The sequence below is a fragment of the Hypanus sabinus genome, chromosome 19 (assembly GCF_030144855.1).
Source record: "Hypanus sabinus isolate sHypSab1 chromosome 19, sHypSab1.hap1, whole genome shotgun sequence".
Taxonomy (NCBI): domain Eukaryota; kingdom Metazoa; phylum Chordata; class Chondrichthyes; order Myliobatiformes; family Dasyatidae; genus Hypanus; species Hypanus sabinus.
Genome location: NC_082724.1, coordinates 16592266 through 16614146, shown reverse-complemented (window position 1 = coordinate 16614146; position 21881 = coordinate 16592266). Strand labels below are relative to the sequence as shown.

The window sequence follows — 21881 nt, the reverse complement described above, 5'->3', positions numbered from 1 at the left end:
AGAAATATTTTGTTTAGCATGAGCAATTAATTATCTGGCAAAATTGTTAATGAAAAAATCAAACTTACTTTGTTGCTGATATTATAGGCAGGTGCAGAGAATTGGCATCTATGAACAACCAAAAGGATAAAATGAATATATTTCAATGTAATAGCCAAAAATGGTACCAATTATACCTTTTATTGAAGCTTTTGACTAAAATCCCCCTAATATTTTTTTAAAGCATTTTCCATTATGGGTACTAACCTCCCCCGCATTCAGGCCATCTTGAAGAAGTGAAGCCTTAAAAAGGTGCATTAAAGACCATTAAAGACCCCCATCACCAGGACATGCCCTCTTCTCATTGCTACCATCAGTGAGGAGGTAGAGTCTGAAGGCACACACTCAAAGATTCAGGAATAGCTTTTTTCCCCCCTGCCATCAGATTTCTGAATGGGCATTGAACCCATAAACACCACCTCATAATTTTTTGTTCTCTTTTCCCACTATTCACAAGAAAAATATATATAGATCACATTTTAAAAAAATTATGTAATTCAATGTACTGCTGCTGCATAACAACAAATTTCATGACATTTGTCAGTGATATTAAACCTGAATCCGATTCCTTTTTAAAGAGCAAACACAAGGAAATCTGCAGATGCTGGAAATTCAGGTGTAGCACTTGTTCCATTTACAAGGATAAGTGCCAGGAGGGAGATCGGTGGGAAGGGATTGGGGGGGAACAAGTGGACAAGGGAGTTGCATAGGGAGCGGTCCCTGCGGAAAGCAGAAAGAGGTCGGGAGAGAAAGATGTGCTTGGTAGTGGGATCCCGTTGGAGGTGGCGGAAGTTACGGAGAATTATACTTTGGACCCGGAGGCTGGTGGGCTGGTAGGTGAGGACAAGGGGAACCCTATCCTGAGTGGGGTGGCGGGCGGATGGGGTGAGGGCAGATGTGCGAGAAATGGGAGAGATGTGTTTGAGAGCAGAGTTGATGGTGGAAGAAGGAAAGCCCCTTTGTTTAAAAAAGGAAGACATTTCCTTCATCCTGGAATGAAAAGCCTCATCCTGAGAGCAGATGCAGCGGAGATGGATTTATGAGAAGGGGATAGCATTTTTGCAAGAGACAGGGTGGGAAGAGGAATAGTCCAGGTAGCTGTGAGAGTCTTGTAGGCTTACAGTAAATATAATAGACAGCTATCTGGACTATTCCTCTTCCCACCCTGTCTCTTGCAAAAATGCTATCCCCTTCTCAGAATTCCTCCATCTCCACTGCATCTGCTCTCAGGATGAGGCTTTTCATTCCAGGACGAAGGAAATGTCTCCCTTGTCCACTCGTCCCCCACCCCCCACCCCCATCCCTTCCCACCGATCTCCCTCCTGGCACTTATCCTTGTAAGTGGAACAAGTGCTACACCATCCCTTACACTTCCTCCCTCACCACCATTCAGGGCCCCAGACAGTCCTTCCAGGTGAGGCGACACTTCACCTGTGAGTCGGCTGGTGTGGTATACTGCGTCCGGCGCTCCCAGTGTGGCCTCTTATATATTGGTGAGACCCAACGCAGACTGGGAGACCGCTTCGCTGAACGCCTACGCTCGGTCCGCCAGAGAAAGCAGGATCTCCCACTGGCCACAAATTTTAATTCCACGTCCCATTCCCATTCTGATATGTCTATCCATGGCCTCCTCTACTGTCAAGATGAAGCCACACTCAGGTTGGAGGAACAACACCTTATACACCGGCTGGGTAGCCTCCAACCTGATGGCATGAACATTGACTTCTCTAACTTCTGTTAATGCCCCTCCTCCCCTTCTTACCCTATCCCTGACATTATGTTTTTTTGTCTCTCTCTCTCTGCCCATCACCCTGCCTGTTCTCCATCTCCCTCTGGTGCTCCCCCTCCCCCTTTCCTTCTCTTGAGGCCTCCCGTCCCATGATCCTTTCCCTTCTCCAGCTCTGTATCACTTTCGCCAATCACCTTTCCAGCTCTCAGCTTCACCCCACCCCCTCCGGTCTTCTCCTATCATTTTGCATTTCCCCCTCCCCCCACTACTTTCAAATCTCTTAGTATCTCTCTTTTCAGTTAGTCCTGACGAAGGGTCTCGGCCCGAAATGTCGACAGTGCTTCTTCCTACAGATGCTGCCTGGCCTGCTGTGTTCCACCAGCATTTTGTGTGTGTTGTCCGATTCCTTTTTCTTCATCGGGCTGACACAGTGCCCAAATTGCAACCAAGTTTACTGCTGTTGTTAAAAATTCACAGTATTGACAGGAGACATTCATTTAGATTTGTTGTTACCAGCCACTCCTTTAAGCAGATCTCATCTCCTTGAAGCTCTGCAGCACTTTAATGGCCCAGTTATCTAATTAAGCAACACCCCTGGTCAGTTGATTGTAATAGTAGACCCCTTCTCATATATACAGTATACCATGATTTTGCACACGCTATCAGATGCAATCTTCAATCACTTAGACAGTAAATTGTAAGGCATGTTAACTGCCTAATTTAGAGTTCACAGAGGGATAGAAAATATTTAACAAAGTCCATCTTTTATCACTGCTCATATCATAAATACAACAAAATACATAATCCAGCCTTTGTTAAATACTAAACTTTAGCACTAATTGGTAGTCTCTCAGCTATTCAGCCTTCCTTAATTATTTAAATTGGAGTCTCAGGGTCAGTAATGCCAATAGATAAGAAACTTTTCTTTCTCTCATTTGGTCTCCACTCTGAGATAAGATGCCTTTGACCCCTGCTGCTGCTGTACATTTTGAGGATGGGTTCATCAAACTCATTAGCTCCACCTTCTCGCAAATGCATTCACTGCAAATGCAACGGCACTTTTGCGAAGTCCTCTGCTGGATGCAATTAAATAAAATCATCACTGGATTCAGGATGCAAGCTACGATCCAGCATACACAATATTTTAGCCTTCGTCTGAAAAGTCAAAATGTGCAAATACAGACAGAAAGCCATGGTACATTTGGACTTCAGAAAACTAGCCGAGGACCATACACTCAAATCTGAAAAAAAATTAATGAGTCCCATTTCCTTTGTAATCCTCAAACTGTACTACTTGTCTTACTTCATTTATTTATTTAGTCATACAGCGTGGAATAGCCCCTTCCATACATTTCAAACAACCCCACAACTCCAATTTAATCCTAACTTAAGCACGGGACAATTTACAACAACCAATTAACCTACTCAGCATATCTTTGGATGCAAAGCAAAACATCTGGGGAAAATCCACACATTCCACGGGAAGGGGTACAGAGACTCCTTACAGAACAGCACCAGAATTGAACTCTGGAACACCCCGAGTTGTAATAGCGTCACGCTAACTGCTACACTACTGATCACATTCGCCCTGTTAAAGAAAGGCTTCCAGCCTTAACATACAAAGATCAAAGTAAAATTTATTATCAGAGTACATACACGTCACCACATACAACCCTGAGATTCTTTTTCTGTGGGCATACTCAGCAAATCTATAGAACTGTAACTGTAAACATCAGGAAATGTAAATAGCAAACTGTAAATGCAGACAATAAATAAATAACGAGCATGAAATAACAATGAGTGTAGTTATCCACTTTTGTTCAAGAGCCTGATGGTTGAAGGGTAGTTATTGCTCTTGAACCTGGTGGTGTGAGTCCTGAGGCTCTTGTACCTTCTACCAAATGGCAGCAGCAAGAAAAGAGCACAGCCTGGGTGGTGAGGATCTTTGATGATGAATGTTGCTTTTCTATGGCAAAGGTTCATGTAGATGTGCTTAATGGTTGGGAAGGATTTACCCATGATATAATTTATGGAGACAATTAAATGCCAAGTTTCAGGGTTGTGTGTCATACTGCCCTGAGAGGAAGGGTTTGGTTTATAACACTGTGCTGAAAAGCACTGCAAGCCGAAAAGCAGAAAATGTATTTGCCTATTTTTAGTTGAATGACTGGGGCTGGGGAGCACCAGATGACAAAAAGCTAGAAAAGATCAAATCTTCCAAAGATCTTGTATTTTAGATGGTTTTAATGCAAAGCAATCAGATTTTACAAACACATTTCAATGCTTTATGATGTCACTTTAAAATAGCCTATGAATTTGAAAAGCGACATATAATGCAATGTCAAGTTACAAGTTCCCGATGACCCCATCTTATCAATTGGATTGAGGGAATACCATAAATGATACCCAAAACAGATTTGCACACTATCCATCAGCTAGCTCAAAGATTTGGCCAGGGACTAATGTTGCTTTACACCACTGCCAATTTCTTGCTGACACAACTGATGTGTCCTCTTTGAACCACCGGGGGGCGGGGTGGGGAGGAAATAAAAAAATTATTTTCCAGAAGAGGCATTACTAATGGAACTCATCTGTTCTTGGCATTGATTTAATCCAATTTGTCAAAATATTATTCAGCAAGCTACACTGTACTGCAAGAGTCATGAAATACGACACACTAGTAGTCAACTATTATAGATAAAAACAATCTGGTCCAAGAAAAAAGGCTTTAAAAATTATTACCTTTCCATTTGGCAAGTAAGGCAGGTTCTGAAATATTGTAATCTGGTCTGCTTCTTGAGAGCACCCCTTTTCCAAAATAACCCTTTAAACAAAATGAACAACTTCAAAACCAGCAAATGTTTACTCTCAAATTTGATTGCATAAAACTACAATAAGGCAATAAAAAAATACATGGGGCTACTTTTGGACTGCACTGCTGACACAAAACAACACCTTTCATGATGTGCAAGTCAGTTTCAATGAATCTGATTCTCTACTCAGTCCACCACTCTCAGGCAGAACATTCCAAATCCTGATCAAAGGTTGCATTCAAACTATTTCCTTCATCTTGTCTTCTATTTTCTTTGCCAATCACCTTAAATCTGTCCACTCTGCTATTGAACTTTTAGTCACTGAATGGGTTTAATTTCCCCCCCCCCCCCCGAATCAGCCAGTCACTATTTTAAGCATTTATATTAAATTATTTCTGTGTTTTTTTTCTACCGCAGGAACAATTCTGGCTTCTCATGCCAAGTGGTGTTTCTTTTGTTGTATATGTGTTGTGGTGGTCGGTGCAAGTAAACGTATCATTTATCACTCGCTCCTAATTGCCCTCGAGAAGATGATGGCCAACTACCTTGTTCAACCACAGCAATTCTTCTGGTGAAAGTACTCTGGTGATATTGTTTGCTCAGAAATTTTAGACCCAGCAGCAGCGAAAGAAATGGATCCCTTGTGGATAGAATTGAACACAATATTGCAGTTGGGGCTGGAGTCATTTTTTAAAAAGAAATTTGGTAAATTTCCACTTCCACCGTTCATTTTTTTTAACATTCTGCCATCAAATTAAAAAAAATTGTACAAAAACTCCCCACATCCCCCTGTTCTGCACTTTCTTTAAAACATTATTGAAAAGAAAGACTCACAAAGAACGTTTAGAACTGATGAATCAGATTGAAGCTATAGATCAATTATACGTCCAGGTCAAGGATCTGGAGTTATATAAAAAAAAGAATGGAACTTCAAACTAAATTTAATCTTATTTCTACTTATCCAATTGAATGTCAACTTTTGGGCAGTCAGAATAAGTTCTATATTCACGGGGATAAATCTAGTAAGTCCTTAGTTAACCAACTTAGGTGCTCTAAAGCAAAACAACACATCACTAAAATTCAAATGAGTAATGGGAATATTAGTGTGGACCAGTCTGAAATTAATGATACATTCAGGAATTTTTACTCTCAACTTTACACCTCTGAATCCTTTAATGGTAATATTACTGTTATGCAATTTTTAGATAGTTTAAATATTCCTAAACTTTCTTCTGATCTTAAACAAATTGAAGAAGCCATTATCCTTAGAGGAAATATCCTCTGCTATTTCTGCTTTGCAGCCTGGTAAATCTCCTGGTCCTGATGGGTTCTCTACAGAATTTTAAAAATCATTTTCCTCATTGCTCTTATCCCAACTTAGTTTAGTTTTTTCTGATTCCTTTAAACAAAATAAATTGCCTGCATCATTTGATGAGGCTTGTATCATTCTTTTAGTGAAAAAAGGTAAGGATCCATTAGAATGTGCTTCATACAGGCCGATTTCTCTATTAAATGTAGATGCTAAAATTTTAACTAAATTTTGGCCTGTAGGCTGGAGACTATTTTTCCCTTAATTATCTCCGAGGATCAATCTGGCTTTATTAAAAATCGTCTTCCCTTTTTCAAAATTAGACATCTTTTTAATATTCTATATTCATCTTCATCAGGGACCCTGAATGTGTTATCTCTCTTGATGCCGAAAAGGCATTTGATCGGGTGGAGTGGCACTATTTATTTGCAGTTTTAGAAAAATTTGATTTTGGATATAATTTTATTAAGTGGATTAAGTTACTATATTCCCATCCAATTGCATCAGTTTTGACTAATTCCCAGCAATCCCAACCGTTTGATCTTAAACGTGGCACCCGACAGGGATGCCCTTTAAGCCCTCTGTTATTTGATCTGGCTATCGAGCCATTGGCAATTGCGTTTCGCAGTTGTACTGAACTGACTGGGATCTGGAGGGGCAGTTTTGAGCACAAAGTCTCTCTATACGCCGATGATTTGTTACTTTTTATATCAAACCCGACCACCTCCTTACCTTTGTTGTTTTCACTTCTCAATAAATTTAGTCAGCTATCCGGATACAAACTTAATCTACATAAGAGTGAACTTTTTCCGATAAATAAGGAAGCACAAGAATAAGAACTTCACAATCTCCCTTTTAAACTAGTAAACAATTGTTTTACTTATCTTAATATTATCGTAACAAGGAAGTATAATCGACTGTTTGATGAGAATTTCAATAATCTTTTAAATTTTACAAAACAGAGATTAGCACAGTGGTCATCTGTCTACATGTCTTTAATTGGGCAAATTAATGTAATTAAAATGTATATTCTCCCTAAATTTTTATACTTATTTCAATCTTTACCTATATTTATTCCTAAAGTTTTTTTTGATCCTTTAGATTCTATTATCTCGTCATACCTATGGAAGGGTAAACAGCCCAGACTCAATAAAGCTCATCTCCAAAAGCCTGAAAGAGAAGGTGGCTTGGCGTTGCCTAATTTTCGTTCATATTATTGGGCAGCCAATATTCGTAATATTATCTTTTGGTCCTACTTTTATAGTCAGTCTGTTTGTCCAACATGGGTGGCAATGGAATTAAATGCTTATAAGAAATGATCTATTCCAGCTTTACTTGGATTTGTTCTTCCTTGCCAATTGCCAGAATCTATTATTAATCCTGTAATCAGGCCTACTCTGAGAATATGGGCTCAATTTAGAAAATACCATGGTCTTTATAGTTTTTCCCTCTCTAGTCCTATTCTATACAATCATTTATTTCAACCGTCTATGCAGGATTCCACATTCCAAGACTGGTGTAGGAGAGGTATCAGGCGTTTTGAAGATCTTTTTACAAACAATCGGTTTGCGTCTTTTGAACAGTTGTCTATAAAGTTTAATTTACCGAATACTCATTTTTTTAGATACCTTCAAATTAGACATTTTATTAGCCCTTTAATACCACATTTTCCTGAACAACCTGATAAAAATGTTGTAGACTTGTTTCTTCAAATGAACCCCTTGGGCAAAGGCGTAATTTCTACTATTCGTGTTAAATTTATGATTCTCAGACGAGCCCCTTGTGATAAAATTAAAACTGCTTGGGAGCATGACTTAGGTTTTTCTTTGTCTGACAAGGTTTGGGATTCAATTCTTAAATCCGTCAATTCAATCTCTTTATGTGCTCATCATTGTCTCCTGCAGTTTAAAGTCGTCCATGGCTCATATGTCCAAAACCAAATTGGCAAAGTTTTATCCTGATATTAGTCCCTGGTGTGACAAATGCAAAGGAGGCGAGGCCCCCCTTTTCCATTTGTATTGGGCCTGTCCTGCTCTGGAAAAATTTTGGAAAGATGCTTTTTTTAAACTTTATCTTCTTTATTAAATTGTCGTTTGGAACCTGATCCTTTGATCGCTCTTTTTGGTATTCTTCGAGACCCTGACAAGCATTTGACCCTGGCTAAACAGCAAACATTGTCTTTTGCCTCTCTTCTAGCCAGATGAGCAGTACTCCTTAAATGGAAAGATGTAGTTCCCCCTACCCATGCTCAATGGTTTAGGGATATTATGTCTTGTTTAGATCTCGAAAAGATTCAATGCCCACTTTCTAATTCGGACATTAAGTTCCATAGGGTGTGGGGATCTTTTCTCGAATATTTTCATAACTCTCACCTAGATTAACAGGTGTTTGTTCTTTTTTCCCTCGATAATCAGACCCTACATTTCCAGCTTTTTTTTGACTTTTGTTTTTTTCTGATCAGGTAGCTGGCTGCCCACCCCTTTTTTTATTACAATATGTAGTTCTGGGGTAATAAAAGTGTATCTCATATGATGGTTGGCTTGGAGTTGGATAGGTGATGGATTGGGTGCTTTTCTTTCTTTTTCTCTTTTTTTTTCCTTTTTTACGATGGGTGACTTGCTCATTTGTTAAGACATGTATTTTGTTATTTTTGTTTATATGGCAATGATCCTTCTATATATTATTGATTTTCTTTTCTTCATTGTAGTTTGTAGAAAATTATAAATAAAATATTAAAAACATTATTTATTTATTGAGAGTGTGGAATAGGCCCTTCTGACCCTTCAAGCTGTGCCACCTAGCAACCCCCGATTTAACCCTAGCCTGATCATAGGATAGTTTACAATGATCAATTAACCTACCAACAGGTATATTTTTGGACTGTGGGAGGAAACCCGAGCACCTGGAGGAAACCCACATGATCACAAGGAGAACGTACAAACTCCTTACAGACAGCGGTCGGAAACTGTAATACTTAGCTGCTCTAAAGAACATCATCTTACATTCTGCTGTGTTGAAATTCACTAAAAGACACTTGAACATTTACATACAGTTGCAAGAAAAAGTCTGTGAACCCTTTGCAATTATCTGGTTTTCGCATTAATTACTCATAAAATGTAGTCTGATTTTCATCTAAGTTACCATAATAGACAAACACAATCTGCCAAAACACAATTGTACTTTTCATGTCTTTATTAGACACACTGTTTAATCATTTATAGTCCAGGGTGGAAAAAGTATGTGAACCCTTGTATTTAATAACTGGTAGAACCTCCTTTCGCAGCAATAACCTCCACCAAACATTTCTTATAGCTGCTGATCAGACTTGCACAATGATGAGGAGGAATTTTATACCATTCCTCCAGACAAAATTGTTTCATTTCAATGGTATTTCTGGGATATCTTGCATGAACAGCCATCTTCAGGTCATGCCACAGCATCTCAATTGGGGCAAGATCTGCACTTTGATTTGGCCATTCCAAAACACAAATTTTCTTCTTTTTAAACCATTCTGGTTGATTTACTCTTATGTTTCAGATCATTGCCTTGTTGCAATTTCTCTTACTGTGGACTGATGAACACTCAGGTCTTTAGAAATGCTTTTCTAGCCTTTTCCAGCTTCGTGCATCTCTACATTTCTTCTAAGGTCCTCTGAAAGTTGTTTTGATCAAGGCATGGTGCACATAAACAGATCCTTCTAACAAGAGCAGGCTCCGTCAGTAACCTGACTTTGTGACTTTTTTTTTAAATAGGGCAGAGCACCTCTACAACCCACACCTCCAATCTCATCTCATTGATTGGAACATCTGATTCCAAATGGATTTTGTAGATAGCATTATCCCAGAGTTTCACATACTTTTTTGATTGTTTAAATGGCGTACTCAGTATTGATGAGAAGTACAATTGTTTGTGCATTATTAATTTAGGCAGATTATGTTCGTCTATTATTGCAACGTAGATGAAGATCAGACTGCACACCCGGAGGCTGCTTTCGTTGTTGCCGGTGACTTTAAGAGAGTGCCACTGACTAAAGTCTCTCGAAGTTTTGTCGACGCATCTAGGTGGACACACAGGGAGATAGCATACTCAACCACTGCTACTCGCCCTTCCACAACGCTTACAAAGCACTCCTCTGCCCGCCATTTGGAAAATCAGGTCACTCCTCCATCTTGTTGCTGCCAAGGTACAGGCAGAAGCTGAAACAAGAGGCAACCATAGTTAAAACCGTCCACTGTTGGTCCGACCAACCGGTCTTCATGCTACAGGACGGCTTTGATGACGTCAACTGGAATGTCTTTCATAATGAGGATGTCTCTGAGGTCACGTGTTTCATCTGGAAGTGCATTGGGGATGTTGTCCCCCAGTAATCGGTCAGGATCTAATCAAACCAGAAACCCTGGGTCAACAGTTCCGAGCGAGCAGCACTTACTGTGCAACACAGAGCTTATGTTGCCAGTGACCAACAGAAACTCACAAAATGCAGCTGCAATCTGCGCAAAGTCATCACGTCAGCGAAACAATACAAGGACAAGATCCAGTCACAACTCTCCACCAACAACACACGCAGCTTATGGCAAGGTCTGCACACCATCACAGACTTCAAAGCTAAACGTAGTGGAGTTTCCAACATCCAACATCGCTGCCTCTCGCCCAGATGAGCTAAATCTTTTTTATGCTTGATTCGATGTTGCCGACACTGAGCCCCTGAGGGGAGACACTGAAGTGACCTGCAGCTTGGTCATCTCTGAGGCTGAAATACACCAGTGTTTCCAACAGGTGGACAGTCGCAAGGCTGAGGGACCGGACAGCATCCCAGGGCGGGTACTCAGGATGTGCGCGGCACAACTGGCAGGTGAGTTTACAGACATTTTTAATCTCTCCCTCTCCCAGTGTAGAGTGCCCTCCTGCTTCAAAACATCCATCATTGTTCCTCTACCTAAAAAGACCAAGGTAATATGTCTGAAGAACTGGCGTCCTGTCGCACTCAGATCAATAATAAGCAATTGCTTTGAGAGGCTGGTCAAGGACTCATCTGCAGCATGCTCCCATCCACTCTGGACCCCGTGCAATTGGCCTACCCACACAACAGATCGTCAGATGATGCAATAGTCATAGCTCTACACACCATCCTTACACGCCTGGAGAAGAGGGATGCTTATGTGAGAATGCTGTACTTGGACTACAGTTCCCTCCAGGCAAGACGAGAAGCTTTGACCTTGGCCTTGACCCTGCCTTGTGTAGCTGGATCCTGGACTTCCTGTCAGATTGCCGGCAGGTGTTCAGTGTGGGCTCCCTCACCTCTGCCCCTCCACACAGGTGCCCCTCAGGGCTGTGTCATAAGCCCCTTCTTGTACTTTCTGTATACCCATGACTGTGTCACCACCCACAGCTCCAATCTGCTAATTAAATTTGCTGATGACACTACACTGATTGGCCTAATCTCAAGTAATAATGAGGCAACTTACAGAGAAGAAGTCATCACCTTGACACTGTGGTGCCAAGAAAACAACCTCTCCCTTAATGTCACAAAAACAAAGGAGCTGGTTGTGGACTACAGGAGGACTGGAGACAGACTAACCCCTATTGACATCAATGGATCTGGGGTTGAGAAGGTGATCACCTTGGCATACACATTACTGAAGATCTCACGTGGTCTGTACACACCAGCTGGGTAGTGAAGAAAGCACAACAGTGCCTCTTTCACCTCAGACGGTTGAAGGAGTTTGATTTGGGCCCCCAAATCCTAACTTTCTCCAGCGGCACAATTGAGAGCATCCTGACTGGCTGCATCACTGTCTGCTATGGGAACTGTACTTCCCTCAATCACAGGTCTCCGCAGAGAGTGGTGCGGACAGCACAGAGCATCTGTAGATGTGAACTTCCCACTATTCAGGACATTTACAAAGACAGGTGTGTAAAAAGGGCCCAAAGGATCATTGGGGACCCGAATCACCCCAACCACAAACTGCTTCAGCGGCTACTATCGGGGAAACGGTACTACAGCATAAAAGCCAGGACCAACACGCTCCAGGACAACTTCTTCCACCAGGCTGATTAATTCACGCTGATACAATTTTATTTCTGTTATATTGACTGTCCTATTGTACATACTATTTATTATAAACTACTATAAATTACACATTTAGATGGAGTCGTAACACAACGATTTTTACTCATGTATAGGAAGGATGCAAGTAATAAAGTTGATTTAATTCAATGCAGAAAACCAGGTAATGCAAAGGGTTTACAAACTTTTTCTTGCAATTTTAAGTAGGAAAGGGTTAGATGAATATGGGCCAAACACAGGCAAATGGGGCTAGCTTAGCTGGGCATAGACTGGTTGGGCTGAAAGGTCTTTTTCTATGCTGTATCACTGTACGACTCCAAGTCATCTGCCACAGGTTTCATCATTCCATTAACACACCCAAGTCCTCTTTAAATCACTTTACTGTCTCTTCACTATTTATTGCAGTTCCAATTTTATACCCTCTACAAATTGTGAAAGTCCAATCACAAACATGTACTGAAAATAGCAGCAATTCCCGAAATACCTTTCCATACAGGGTCTGTATGCTCTCTGGCTTTCTCACAATTACATTGTTATTTATCATTTCAGCATAATGATGTTCTTGCTCATTTGAAATGGTGCCTTCTTCAGTTAACAAGGGAAAAGGCGCTTCATAAGACTCGTACACTCTTCTCTTTCTTTTTGGTGCTTGAAATACTGCTTCCGCCATTGTACAAAGGAGTCCTTTAGAGTAACTTCAGGTAACAGGTGGTATCTTGAAAAATGAAAACATGGGAGTTAGTTTCAAACACCTTTCAATATAGTTTGGAAAAGAAAAAAATACTGATCTGATCAGAAGATTAAAAACGGAAAATTCTAGAAACATTTTGTAGGTCAGGCAACATATGTATAGAAATAGGAGAAAAAGCTTTCAGATTGAAGACAGGTACGATCCGGTGCATTAAACATTTCCAGAATTTACCATTTTACATTTCTAGCTATTACAGTTAAAAAGAATCATTTAGTGATCAAAATATCTTGGGATATTTAAGATTTTAAATAAAGTATATTCCAAATAAGAATAATTGCAAATGTATTAAATTGCATAGGCCCCATGTCCAGCCGCATAGGAGGGTTAAATAAAACCAGGGTGTTAAATAATAGGCACAGATGCACGCTTTAAACAAACCCTTCTATTAGATGTATTTGTAACAGCTAAGAACTCTGTCACAGATGCTCACAAGCCCAGCTACAAATGGAGGAAGGTTGGGCATGGGGTCAGCAAACCCATCCCATAAAAACCTCGAGCGAGAGACACCCAGGACGTCATGCCTGGGAGAGGAAGGATCTCAGATGGGTTACACCTGGGGGCAACCTGAAAGACTGGCCCAGGACAGAGGATTCTGGTGAGCTGCTGTTGGCGGCCGATGCCCCAGAGGGGTGGTGGGCTTCAGTAAGAGCAAAGGCTGTCCTGTAGTATGGCCACTTCTCTGACATTAAGTAGAATTTAAAAAAAAACAAATGTGTGGGCTTTTGCAAAAGTGTTTTAAAATAAGATAACATAAGTAAACTCAAGCCCCTTGGAGTCTGAGGCATGAGAAATTATAAAAGGAAATAAAGTTTCTCCTCGCCAAATCTATTGAACACATTGTTGCTGAAAGTTCAGATCACCGAGTGAGCTATTGACTAAGTGTTGCCTGATAGCACAAGCAAAACACCTTCCATCATTTTGAAAACCGAAGTGGAAAGACAAATGGATTGGAGCGTTTTTTCTGAATAGATCACACTATGGGGATTTCCCACATTTAAAGACAGATGGAGCTAAAACTGTGCTGGAGCTTGTGGTTCAGCAGATAGGCAAACCCACAGACAGGATGCAGCCAGGGCACAGTCTTCCATCTCCAACACACTCAGACATCACCTGATAACAGGTGCAGTAAATTAAACAGGTTGAAAACCAGCGTATCTGATAGTGGTAATCTGGCACTTAACATTTATCAAAAACAAAACACTTAACTTATACTAATGTCCTGAGGAAATATTAAGTGAGATAAAAAGGAACCAGTTGATACCTTAACATTTTAAAAAGGCATTTGAGATGATGTTTACTCAGAGACCATGCTGGCCTTTGAAAGAGCTTTTTTAAAAAATGTTAAACATCTCAAAATCTGGGAATTTCACAATAACATTTCCACAATAGCCATCCAGATGAAAGGTCGTGATCTGAAACACTGACTGTTCATCTCCCTTCATGGATGCTGCCTGACCCAGCCAGTTCCTCCATTGATTTCTGTGTGGCTCCTGATTCCAGCATTTGCAGTTTCTTATGTCAGGTTTTTAAAGTATTATCTTGTTTATCCATTGTTGAATTTACAACATGGACTTAGGTCAAACCTCCCTCTGCCCCATTCCTGGCTTTGACACAGACTCACAGAATGCAAACTTAAAATGGCCATTTTCAGAAAAGTCACAAGGCTTAGCAGTGGAGCCTCAGCTACAAATATTGTGTGTGATTTCACAGCAAAGCAATGTTGCCATGTTTGTTTTTAAAAAAAGCTGCCTATAAAAAGATTCAGTGCCCTGTGAGTCTTGGAACATCCTATATGGTAGGTTCTTGGCAGTTCAAAGGTATCCCTGGCATACAGCTCCGATGCTGTTATCAAACCAGCTGAGCAATTAATTCTTACCAACAGGACACCAGAAATGAAAAGGCAGCACGTCAAACGTTTTCCAATACACACATAGCATGGTCAAGTCGGCAGAGTTACTTGATAAGCCACAATTTTGGTACAGTACACCATTAAAAACCCAGACCTCAGCAAAGTATCTTATCTTCACAATATTTAGTGAAATGGACTAGAAAAAAGATCAATTATCTTCACAACTTCCGGATATTTGAGTTTAAAAATGTTATCGCTGTTAAGTTAGGATTTAAATTGGATTTCTGGTTAGTTCGTCCAGACATCAGCCTTATTATTAAAATCTCAGATGACTATATGTGCTATTATGACAAAATCACAAAATTGTTGGGGGGGGGGGAGAGTGAGGAGGTCCTCATTGTACTGATGCATATGGTGATCTAGGCTTCCGAGGTCTCCTCTGTTGACGATCCCACCTACCACACTTATCTAGCTCAGTCTCAAGACTAAGCATGCTCTACTTCACAACTACACCTGTCATAGTTGTTTATCCTTTAGCTCCTGGGATTACCCAACTCTTCATCAACTAATTCTCAACAAAGATTCCATCCCATCCACCTCTCGCTCTTTTTCCCCTTTCTCCACCTATCACAAGTATGCAACATCCCTTCCCCACAGTCCAGCTTTCCCTCATCATACTCACTAAGGGCTTGCGATCCAAAACTTTTAACTATTTCTCTTTCACAGATGCTGCAGATACGCTGTGTTTCCAGTGCTTTTGACTTCATTTCAGATTTCCAGCATCTATACTTTGCCTCACCCCTCCCTACTACCAGAATCTCCCTTACCCTCAATTCTGCATGCCCCTTGTTCCCTGCCCTATCTCACATCGTTTTTGCTTTCTCCCCCATCGCACGTATTCCCCTCCCCACCTTGAGATATTCCTGCACACCATCCACCCCTCCCTCCCCACTCATCAGAAATCACTCACCTACATCACCAGTAGCACCCTGCTAACCTCATCCCCCATCACCCTTACCCTCACACTTTATACCTCGTCACCAGCAGCAGCCCCACCGCACCTCGCCCTGTCACCCATCTACCTCATCCTGTGTGTCAAGAGGGCTCTTCCCTCCCCCCCCCCAGTCACTCATCCTCCATCATACCTCCTCCTCGGGGTGTGCAGCCCAGCTGCCCTTCCCCCGGTCGGCCACTTGCACCACCCTCAAATAGCGCCGGCCGGCCCGCTCTCGCCTCTTCTCCGTTCCTACATCACTCTGCTGTGCTCTGAAACAAACCACGCTCCTTAATAACTATTTACTTCACAACATGCATCACATTGCATGCGATCCGCGATTTCCTGCTTTTAGTGCAAGATGGTGTTTCCACGTGACCCAAACCACTCAAGATGCAATTGTTCAGGGACAAGATTCGCCGCTGCTCAGACTCCCCCGGTGAAATCACTAAAAAATGTGCACACACACGGACATTAGCGTAGCTGAGGACAGTTGTCAAAGGATATAGATCAGTTGGAAATTTGGGTTTGATCCAGACAAGTGGGGCTTGTTATGTTTGGAAGATCAAGAACAAAATGAAAGTACTGTATACAGTAAATAGCAGGAACCTTTAGGAGCACTACTAAACTACATCTAGAGGTGCAAGTCCATAGCTAACATTATAAATCACAAGGTAGACACAGTCAGGCATTTAGTATAAGTCATGTTGCTACCATATAAAACTTTGGTTAGACCACATTTGGAGCATTTGTAGTTACAGTCTCTGCTTTTTAGGGTTAAACCGTTAAACATAGGAGCAGAATTAGGCCATTCGGGCCATCAAGTCTGCTCTGACATTTTGTCATGGTTGAACTATTTCCCTCTCAATCCCATTCTCCTGCCTTCTCCCTCTCATGCTTTGCCTAATCAAAGTTCAAAGTAAAATTTATCAGAGTACATAAATCTTACCACATACTACCTTGAGATTCATTTTCTGTGGGTGTACTTAACAAATCTATAGAACAGTAACTGTAAACTAAAACTGCAAATGCAGATGGAAATAAATAGCAATAAATAACATGCATGAAATAACAATATTACAGAGTCCTTAAATGAGTGTAGTTAACCCCCGTTGTTCAGGAGCCTGATGGCTTGAGGGGTAGTAACTGTTCTTGAACCTGGTGGTGTGAGTCCTGAGGCTCCTGTACCTTCTACCTGATGGTAGCAGCGAGAAAAGAGCATGGCCTGGGTGGTGAGGATCTCTGATGATAGATGCTGCTTTTCTACGGCAATGTTTCATGTAGATGAGCTCAATGGTTCAGAGGGTTTTACCCATGATGTTCTGGGCCAAATCCACTACCTTTTGTAGGAATTTGTGCTCAAAGGTATTGGTGTTCCCATACCAGGTCGTAACGCAGTCAGTCAGCACACTTTCCACCACACATCTATAGAAGTTTGCCAAGGTTTTTGATGACTTGCTGAGCTCCAAAGACTCCTGAGGAAGAAGAGGTGCTGTTGTGCTTTCTTCGCAGTAATATTTATTTGATGGTTCCAAGACAGACCTCCTGTTATAGTTACACTTAGGAATTTAAGATTACTGACCCTCTCCACTTTTGATCCTCTGATGATTAGACCATAAGGCCATAAGATATAGGAGCAGAATTAGGCCATTTGGCCCATTGAGTCTGCTCTGCTATATCATCATGGCTACTGCAATTTCTCCTCTCAGCACTAAGCTCCTGCCTTCTTCCGTATCCCTTCATTCCCTGACCAATCAAGAATCTATCAACCCCTGCCTTAAATATACATAAAGACTTGGTCTTCACAGCTGTGTGTGGCAAAGAATTCCACAGATTCACCACTCTCTGACTAAAGAAATTCATCGTTGTGGCGACCCATTTCCTGGCACATCCGAACCGGCTCACAATTAGCCAGCGTTCCGGCTAAGGGAGATAGCCTGCGGGGATTTGCGAGCACAGAGCTTTGGAGCCTCTGCGCCACGGGGGGCAGGTTGAGGGAGGCTTAAAAGTGAGGCTGGGGATTTCGAATAAAGTTTTTCCTTCGACTGCAGTTACCGACTCCGTGTCGTAACTTTAGCGCTGCGTGTAGCACACCGCTACATCGTCATCCATTCTGAGGCCCCTCTATTCTGAGGCTGTGTCGAGTCTTAGACTCTCCCACAATGGGAAACATCCTCTCCACATTCACTCTATCAAGGCCCTTCACCATTTGATAGGTTTATGTGATGTCACCCCTCATTCTTATGAATTTTAGTGAATACAGGCCCAGAGCCATCAAACACTCTTCATATGACAAGCCATTCAATCCTAGAATCATTTTCATCAACCTCTTTTGAATCCTCTCAAGTTTCAAGATAAGAGGCCCAAAACTGCTCACAATACCCCAAATGAGGCCTCACCTGGCTCATGGACCTTTGGTTTCCCTCTCATGAAGTTTACAATCAGTTCCTTGGTCTTATTAACATTGAGTGAAAGGTTGCTGTCATTACATCACTCAGCCAAGTTTTCAATCACTCTCCTATATGCGGACTTATCACTCCCTTTGATACGGCCCACAACAGTGGTGTCATGAGCAAACTTGTATATGGTGTTGTAGCTGAACTTAGCCACACAGTCATAGGTGTAAAGCTAGTATCTCAGGGGCTGAGCACACATCCCTGTGGTGCTCCTGTGCTGATGGAGACTGTGGAGGAGATATTCTTCCCAATTTGAACTGACTGGGGTCTGCAAGTGAGGGAATCCACGATCCAATTGCACAAGGGGGGTATTGAGGCCCAGGTCTTGGAGTTTACTGATTAGTTTTGAGGGGATGATGGTGTTGAATGCCGATCTGTAATCAACGAGGAGCATCCTGATGTATGCATCTTTGCTGTGCAGATGTTTCAGGGTTATGCAAAGAGCCAATGAGATGGCATCTGCTGTAGACCTGTTGCTTCGGTAGGTGAACTGGAGCAGATCCAGGTTGCCATTGAGACAGGAGCTGATGTGCTTCAACACCAGCCTCTCAAAACTCTTCATCACTGGGTGATAATCATTCAGACAGGTTACCATGCTTTTCTTGGGCACCGGTATATTAGGTGCCTGCTTGAAGCAGGTGGGCACCACACACTGCCAGAGCGAGAGGTTGAAGATAGCCGTGAATAAATCAGCCAATTGGTTGACACAGGTCTTCAGTTCTCAGCCAGGTACTCTGTCTGGACTGAATGCTTCCCTTGGATTCATTCTCTTGAAGGCAGCCCACTCGTCATCTTCAGATACTGAGGCCAAAAGTTCATCAGAAACCTATCAACCTCCACCTTAAATACACCCAATGACTTGGCCTCACAGCCGCTTGTGGTAACAAATTCCGCAGATTCATCACCCTCTAGCTAAAGAAATTTCTCATAATCTCTGTTCTAAATGGACATCCCTCTATTTTGAGGCTGTTCCCACTGGTCCTAGATCCCTCCCCCCCCCCGCCCCCACAAAAGGAAACATCCTCTCCACATCCACTTTATCTAGGCCTTTCAATAGTTGATAAGTTTCAATGCAATTTCCCCCACCCCATTCTTCTAAATTCCAGTGAGTAAAGATCCAGAACCATCAATTGCTCCTCATACGATACGCCTTTCATTCTTGAAATCATTCTCAGGAACCTGCTCTGAACCGTCTCCAATGTCAGTACATCCTTTCTTAAATAAGGGACCCAGAACTGCTCACAATACTCCAACTGAGGCCCCAACAGTGCCTTATAAAGTCTTAGCATAACGTCTTTAGTTTTATATGCTAGTCATCTTGAGATGAATGTTAATATTGCATTTGCCTTTCTCACCACAAACTCAACCTGCAAACTAACCTTTAAGGAATCCTGCACGAGGACTCCTGAGTTGCTTTGCACCTCGGATTTCTGAATTATCTCTCCATTTCAAAAAGTCTATGCTTTTATCTCTTCTACCAAGGTGCACGACCATATGCTTCCGGACACTATTCCATCTGCCACTTCTTTGCCCATTCACCAAGTTCTTCTGCAGCCTTCCTGCTTCCACGACACTGTCTGTGCCTCCACCTATCTTTGTCTGCAAACTTGGCAACAAAGCCGTCAATTCTGTCATCCAACTCATTGGCAGACAACATAAAAAGAAGTGGTCCCAACACCGACACCTGTGGAACACCATTAGTTAACAGCAGTCAATCAGAAAGGGCTCCCTTTATTCCCACTCTTTGCCTCCTGCCAATCAGCTACTGCTTTATCCATGCTCATATCTTTCCTGTAATTTCACAGGCTCTTTCTTGTTAAGCAGACTCATGTGCGGTACCTTGTCAAAGGCCATCTGAAAATCCAAGTACACAACATCCACCAATTCTCCTTTGTCTCACCTGCTTGTTATTTCTTCAAAGACTTCCAACAGGTTTGTTAGGCGAGAATTTCCTTGAAGGAACCCATGCTGACTTTAGCCTATTTTACCATGATCCTCCAAGAACCCTGAGATCACGTCTTTAACAATTGGTTCCAATATTTTCCCAACCACTGAGGTCAGGCTAATTAGCCTATAACTTTCTAAAATCTACCTTCCACACTTCTTGAAGGCTGGAGTGACATTTGCAATTTTCCAGAGTATATGTGGTGCAATAGAGCACAGATACAGGCCCTTCTGCCCATCAACTCCATGCGAACCATGCTGTCCACCTCGCTAGTTCCTGCATTTGGCCCATTGCCCTCCTACCTCCTCTCTCCTCTGTGCACCTATCCAAATGCATCTTAAATGATACTAATGTACCTCCCTCAGCCATTTCTTCCATATACTCACCACCCTCTGTTCATCGGGTCCCTTTTCATTTTTTCCCCTTCATTCTAGATCTTTGCCCCCTTGTACTGGACTCCCCTACCCTGGGGTAAAGACTGTTACCACCCATCATGCATCTTAGAAGGAGATGCAAAGCCTTTAGAGAAGCTCACCAGGCTGTTGGCAGGATTGGAGTGTATTAGCTACGATGAGGTGTTCTACAAACTTTGATCTTTTTAGAGCACTGGGGGCTGAGGGGGTGAGCCAACAGGAGTGTATAACTGATAATGGGGTATACTTACGAAGTATTTTCCCCCAGGGTGGAAATGTCACATACTAGAAGGCATTTGTTTCAGGTGAGAAAGGGAAAGTTTAATGGAGATCTGCGAGATATTTTTGTTTGCACAAAGGGAAGCAGGTGCCTGGAGTATGCTGACCGGCGAGATGGTATTTGTAGATATGGTAGTGATGTCTGAGTAACATTAAACTAATCTCATCTAATCATACATGGTCTTCATTCCTCTGTTCCCAGCACATTTGTGTCTGTCTAAGTGTTGCCATTATATATCTGGCTGACATCGAAAGTGATTTTTGAAGCAATTAAATCAAGATCCAGAGCAACACACACAAAATGCTGGAGGAACGCAGCAGGTCAGGCAGCATCTGTGGAAAAGTGTAAACAGTTGACGTTTCGGGCTGAGACCCTTCTTCAGGATTGAGAAGGAAGGGGGAAGATACTTGAATAAAAAGGTGGGGGGAGGGGAAAGATGCCAACTCGAAGGTGATAAGTGAAGCCAGGTGGGTGGGAAAAATCAAGGGCTGGAGAAGAAAACTTCGATAGGAGAGGAGGATGGACAATAGGAGAATGGGATGGAAGAGGAGGCCCAAAGGGAAGTAATAAGCTGGTGAGAAGAAGTGAAAGGTCAGAGTGGGGAATAGAGGAGGGGGGAGAGGAACTTGTTCACCAGAAGGAGAAATTGATATTCACAGCATCAGGTTGGAGGTTACCCAGACGGAATATCAGGAGTTGCTTCTCCACCTTGAGGGTGGCCCTCTAGATCCAGAGCCAGTTTCAATATTAACCATATAACAATTACAGCAGGGAAACCGGCCATCTCGGCCCTTCTAGTCTGTGCCGAACACTTACTCTCAATTTGTCCCACCAACCTGCACTCAGCCCATAACCCTCCATTCCTTTCCTGTCCATATACCAATCCAATTTTACTTTAAATGACAATATCAAACCCGCCTCTGCCACTTCTACTGGAAGCTCGTTCCACACAGCTACCACTCTCTGAGTAAAGAAATTCCTCCTTGTGTTACCCCTAAACTTTTGCCCCCTAACTCTCAACTCATGTCCTCTTGTTTGAATCTCCCCTACTCTCAATGGAAAGAGCCTATCAATGTCAACTCTATCTATCCCCCTCATAATTTTCAATACCTCTATCAAGTCCCCCCTCAACCTTCTACGCTCCAAAGAATAAAAACCTAACTTGTTCAACCTTTCTCTGTAACTTAGGTGCTGCAACCCAGGTAACATTCTAGTAAATCTCCTCTGTACTCTCTC

The 21881-nt window shown here is 42.1% G+C and overlaps 1 protein-coding gene across 4 annotated transcripts in view; it reads right to left on the bottom strand.

Moving 5' to 3' along the window:
* Positions 1 to 15910, bottom strand: part of tsen2 (TSEN2 tRNA splicing endonuclease subunit) — a 41265-nt gene extending 25355 nt beyond the window's left edge. Inside the window, exons 1-4 of one of the 4 annotated variants that reach the window (XM_059944072.1) lie at positions 15703 to 15910; positions 12442 to 12672; positions 4511 to 4592; positions 69 to 108 (exon numbers count right to left, since the gene is read on the bottom strand). In XM_059944072.1, coding sequence (XP_059800055.1) covers positions 69 to 108; positions 4511 to 4592; positions 12442 to 12627 — 308 coding nt within the window. In that variant the 5' untranslated portion in view covers positions 12628 to 12672; positions 15703 to 15910. The other 3 variants (XM_059944075.1, XM_059944073.1, XM_059944074.1) reach the window with 3 other exon arrangements.
* Positions 15911 to 21881: the final 5971 nt, after the last annotated feature.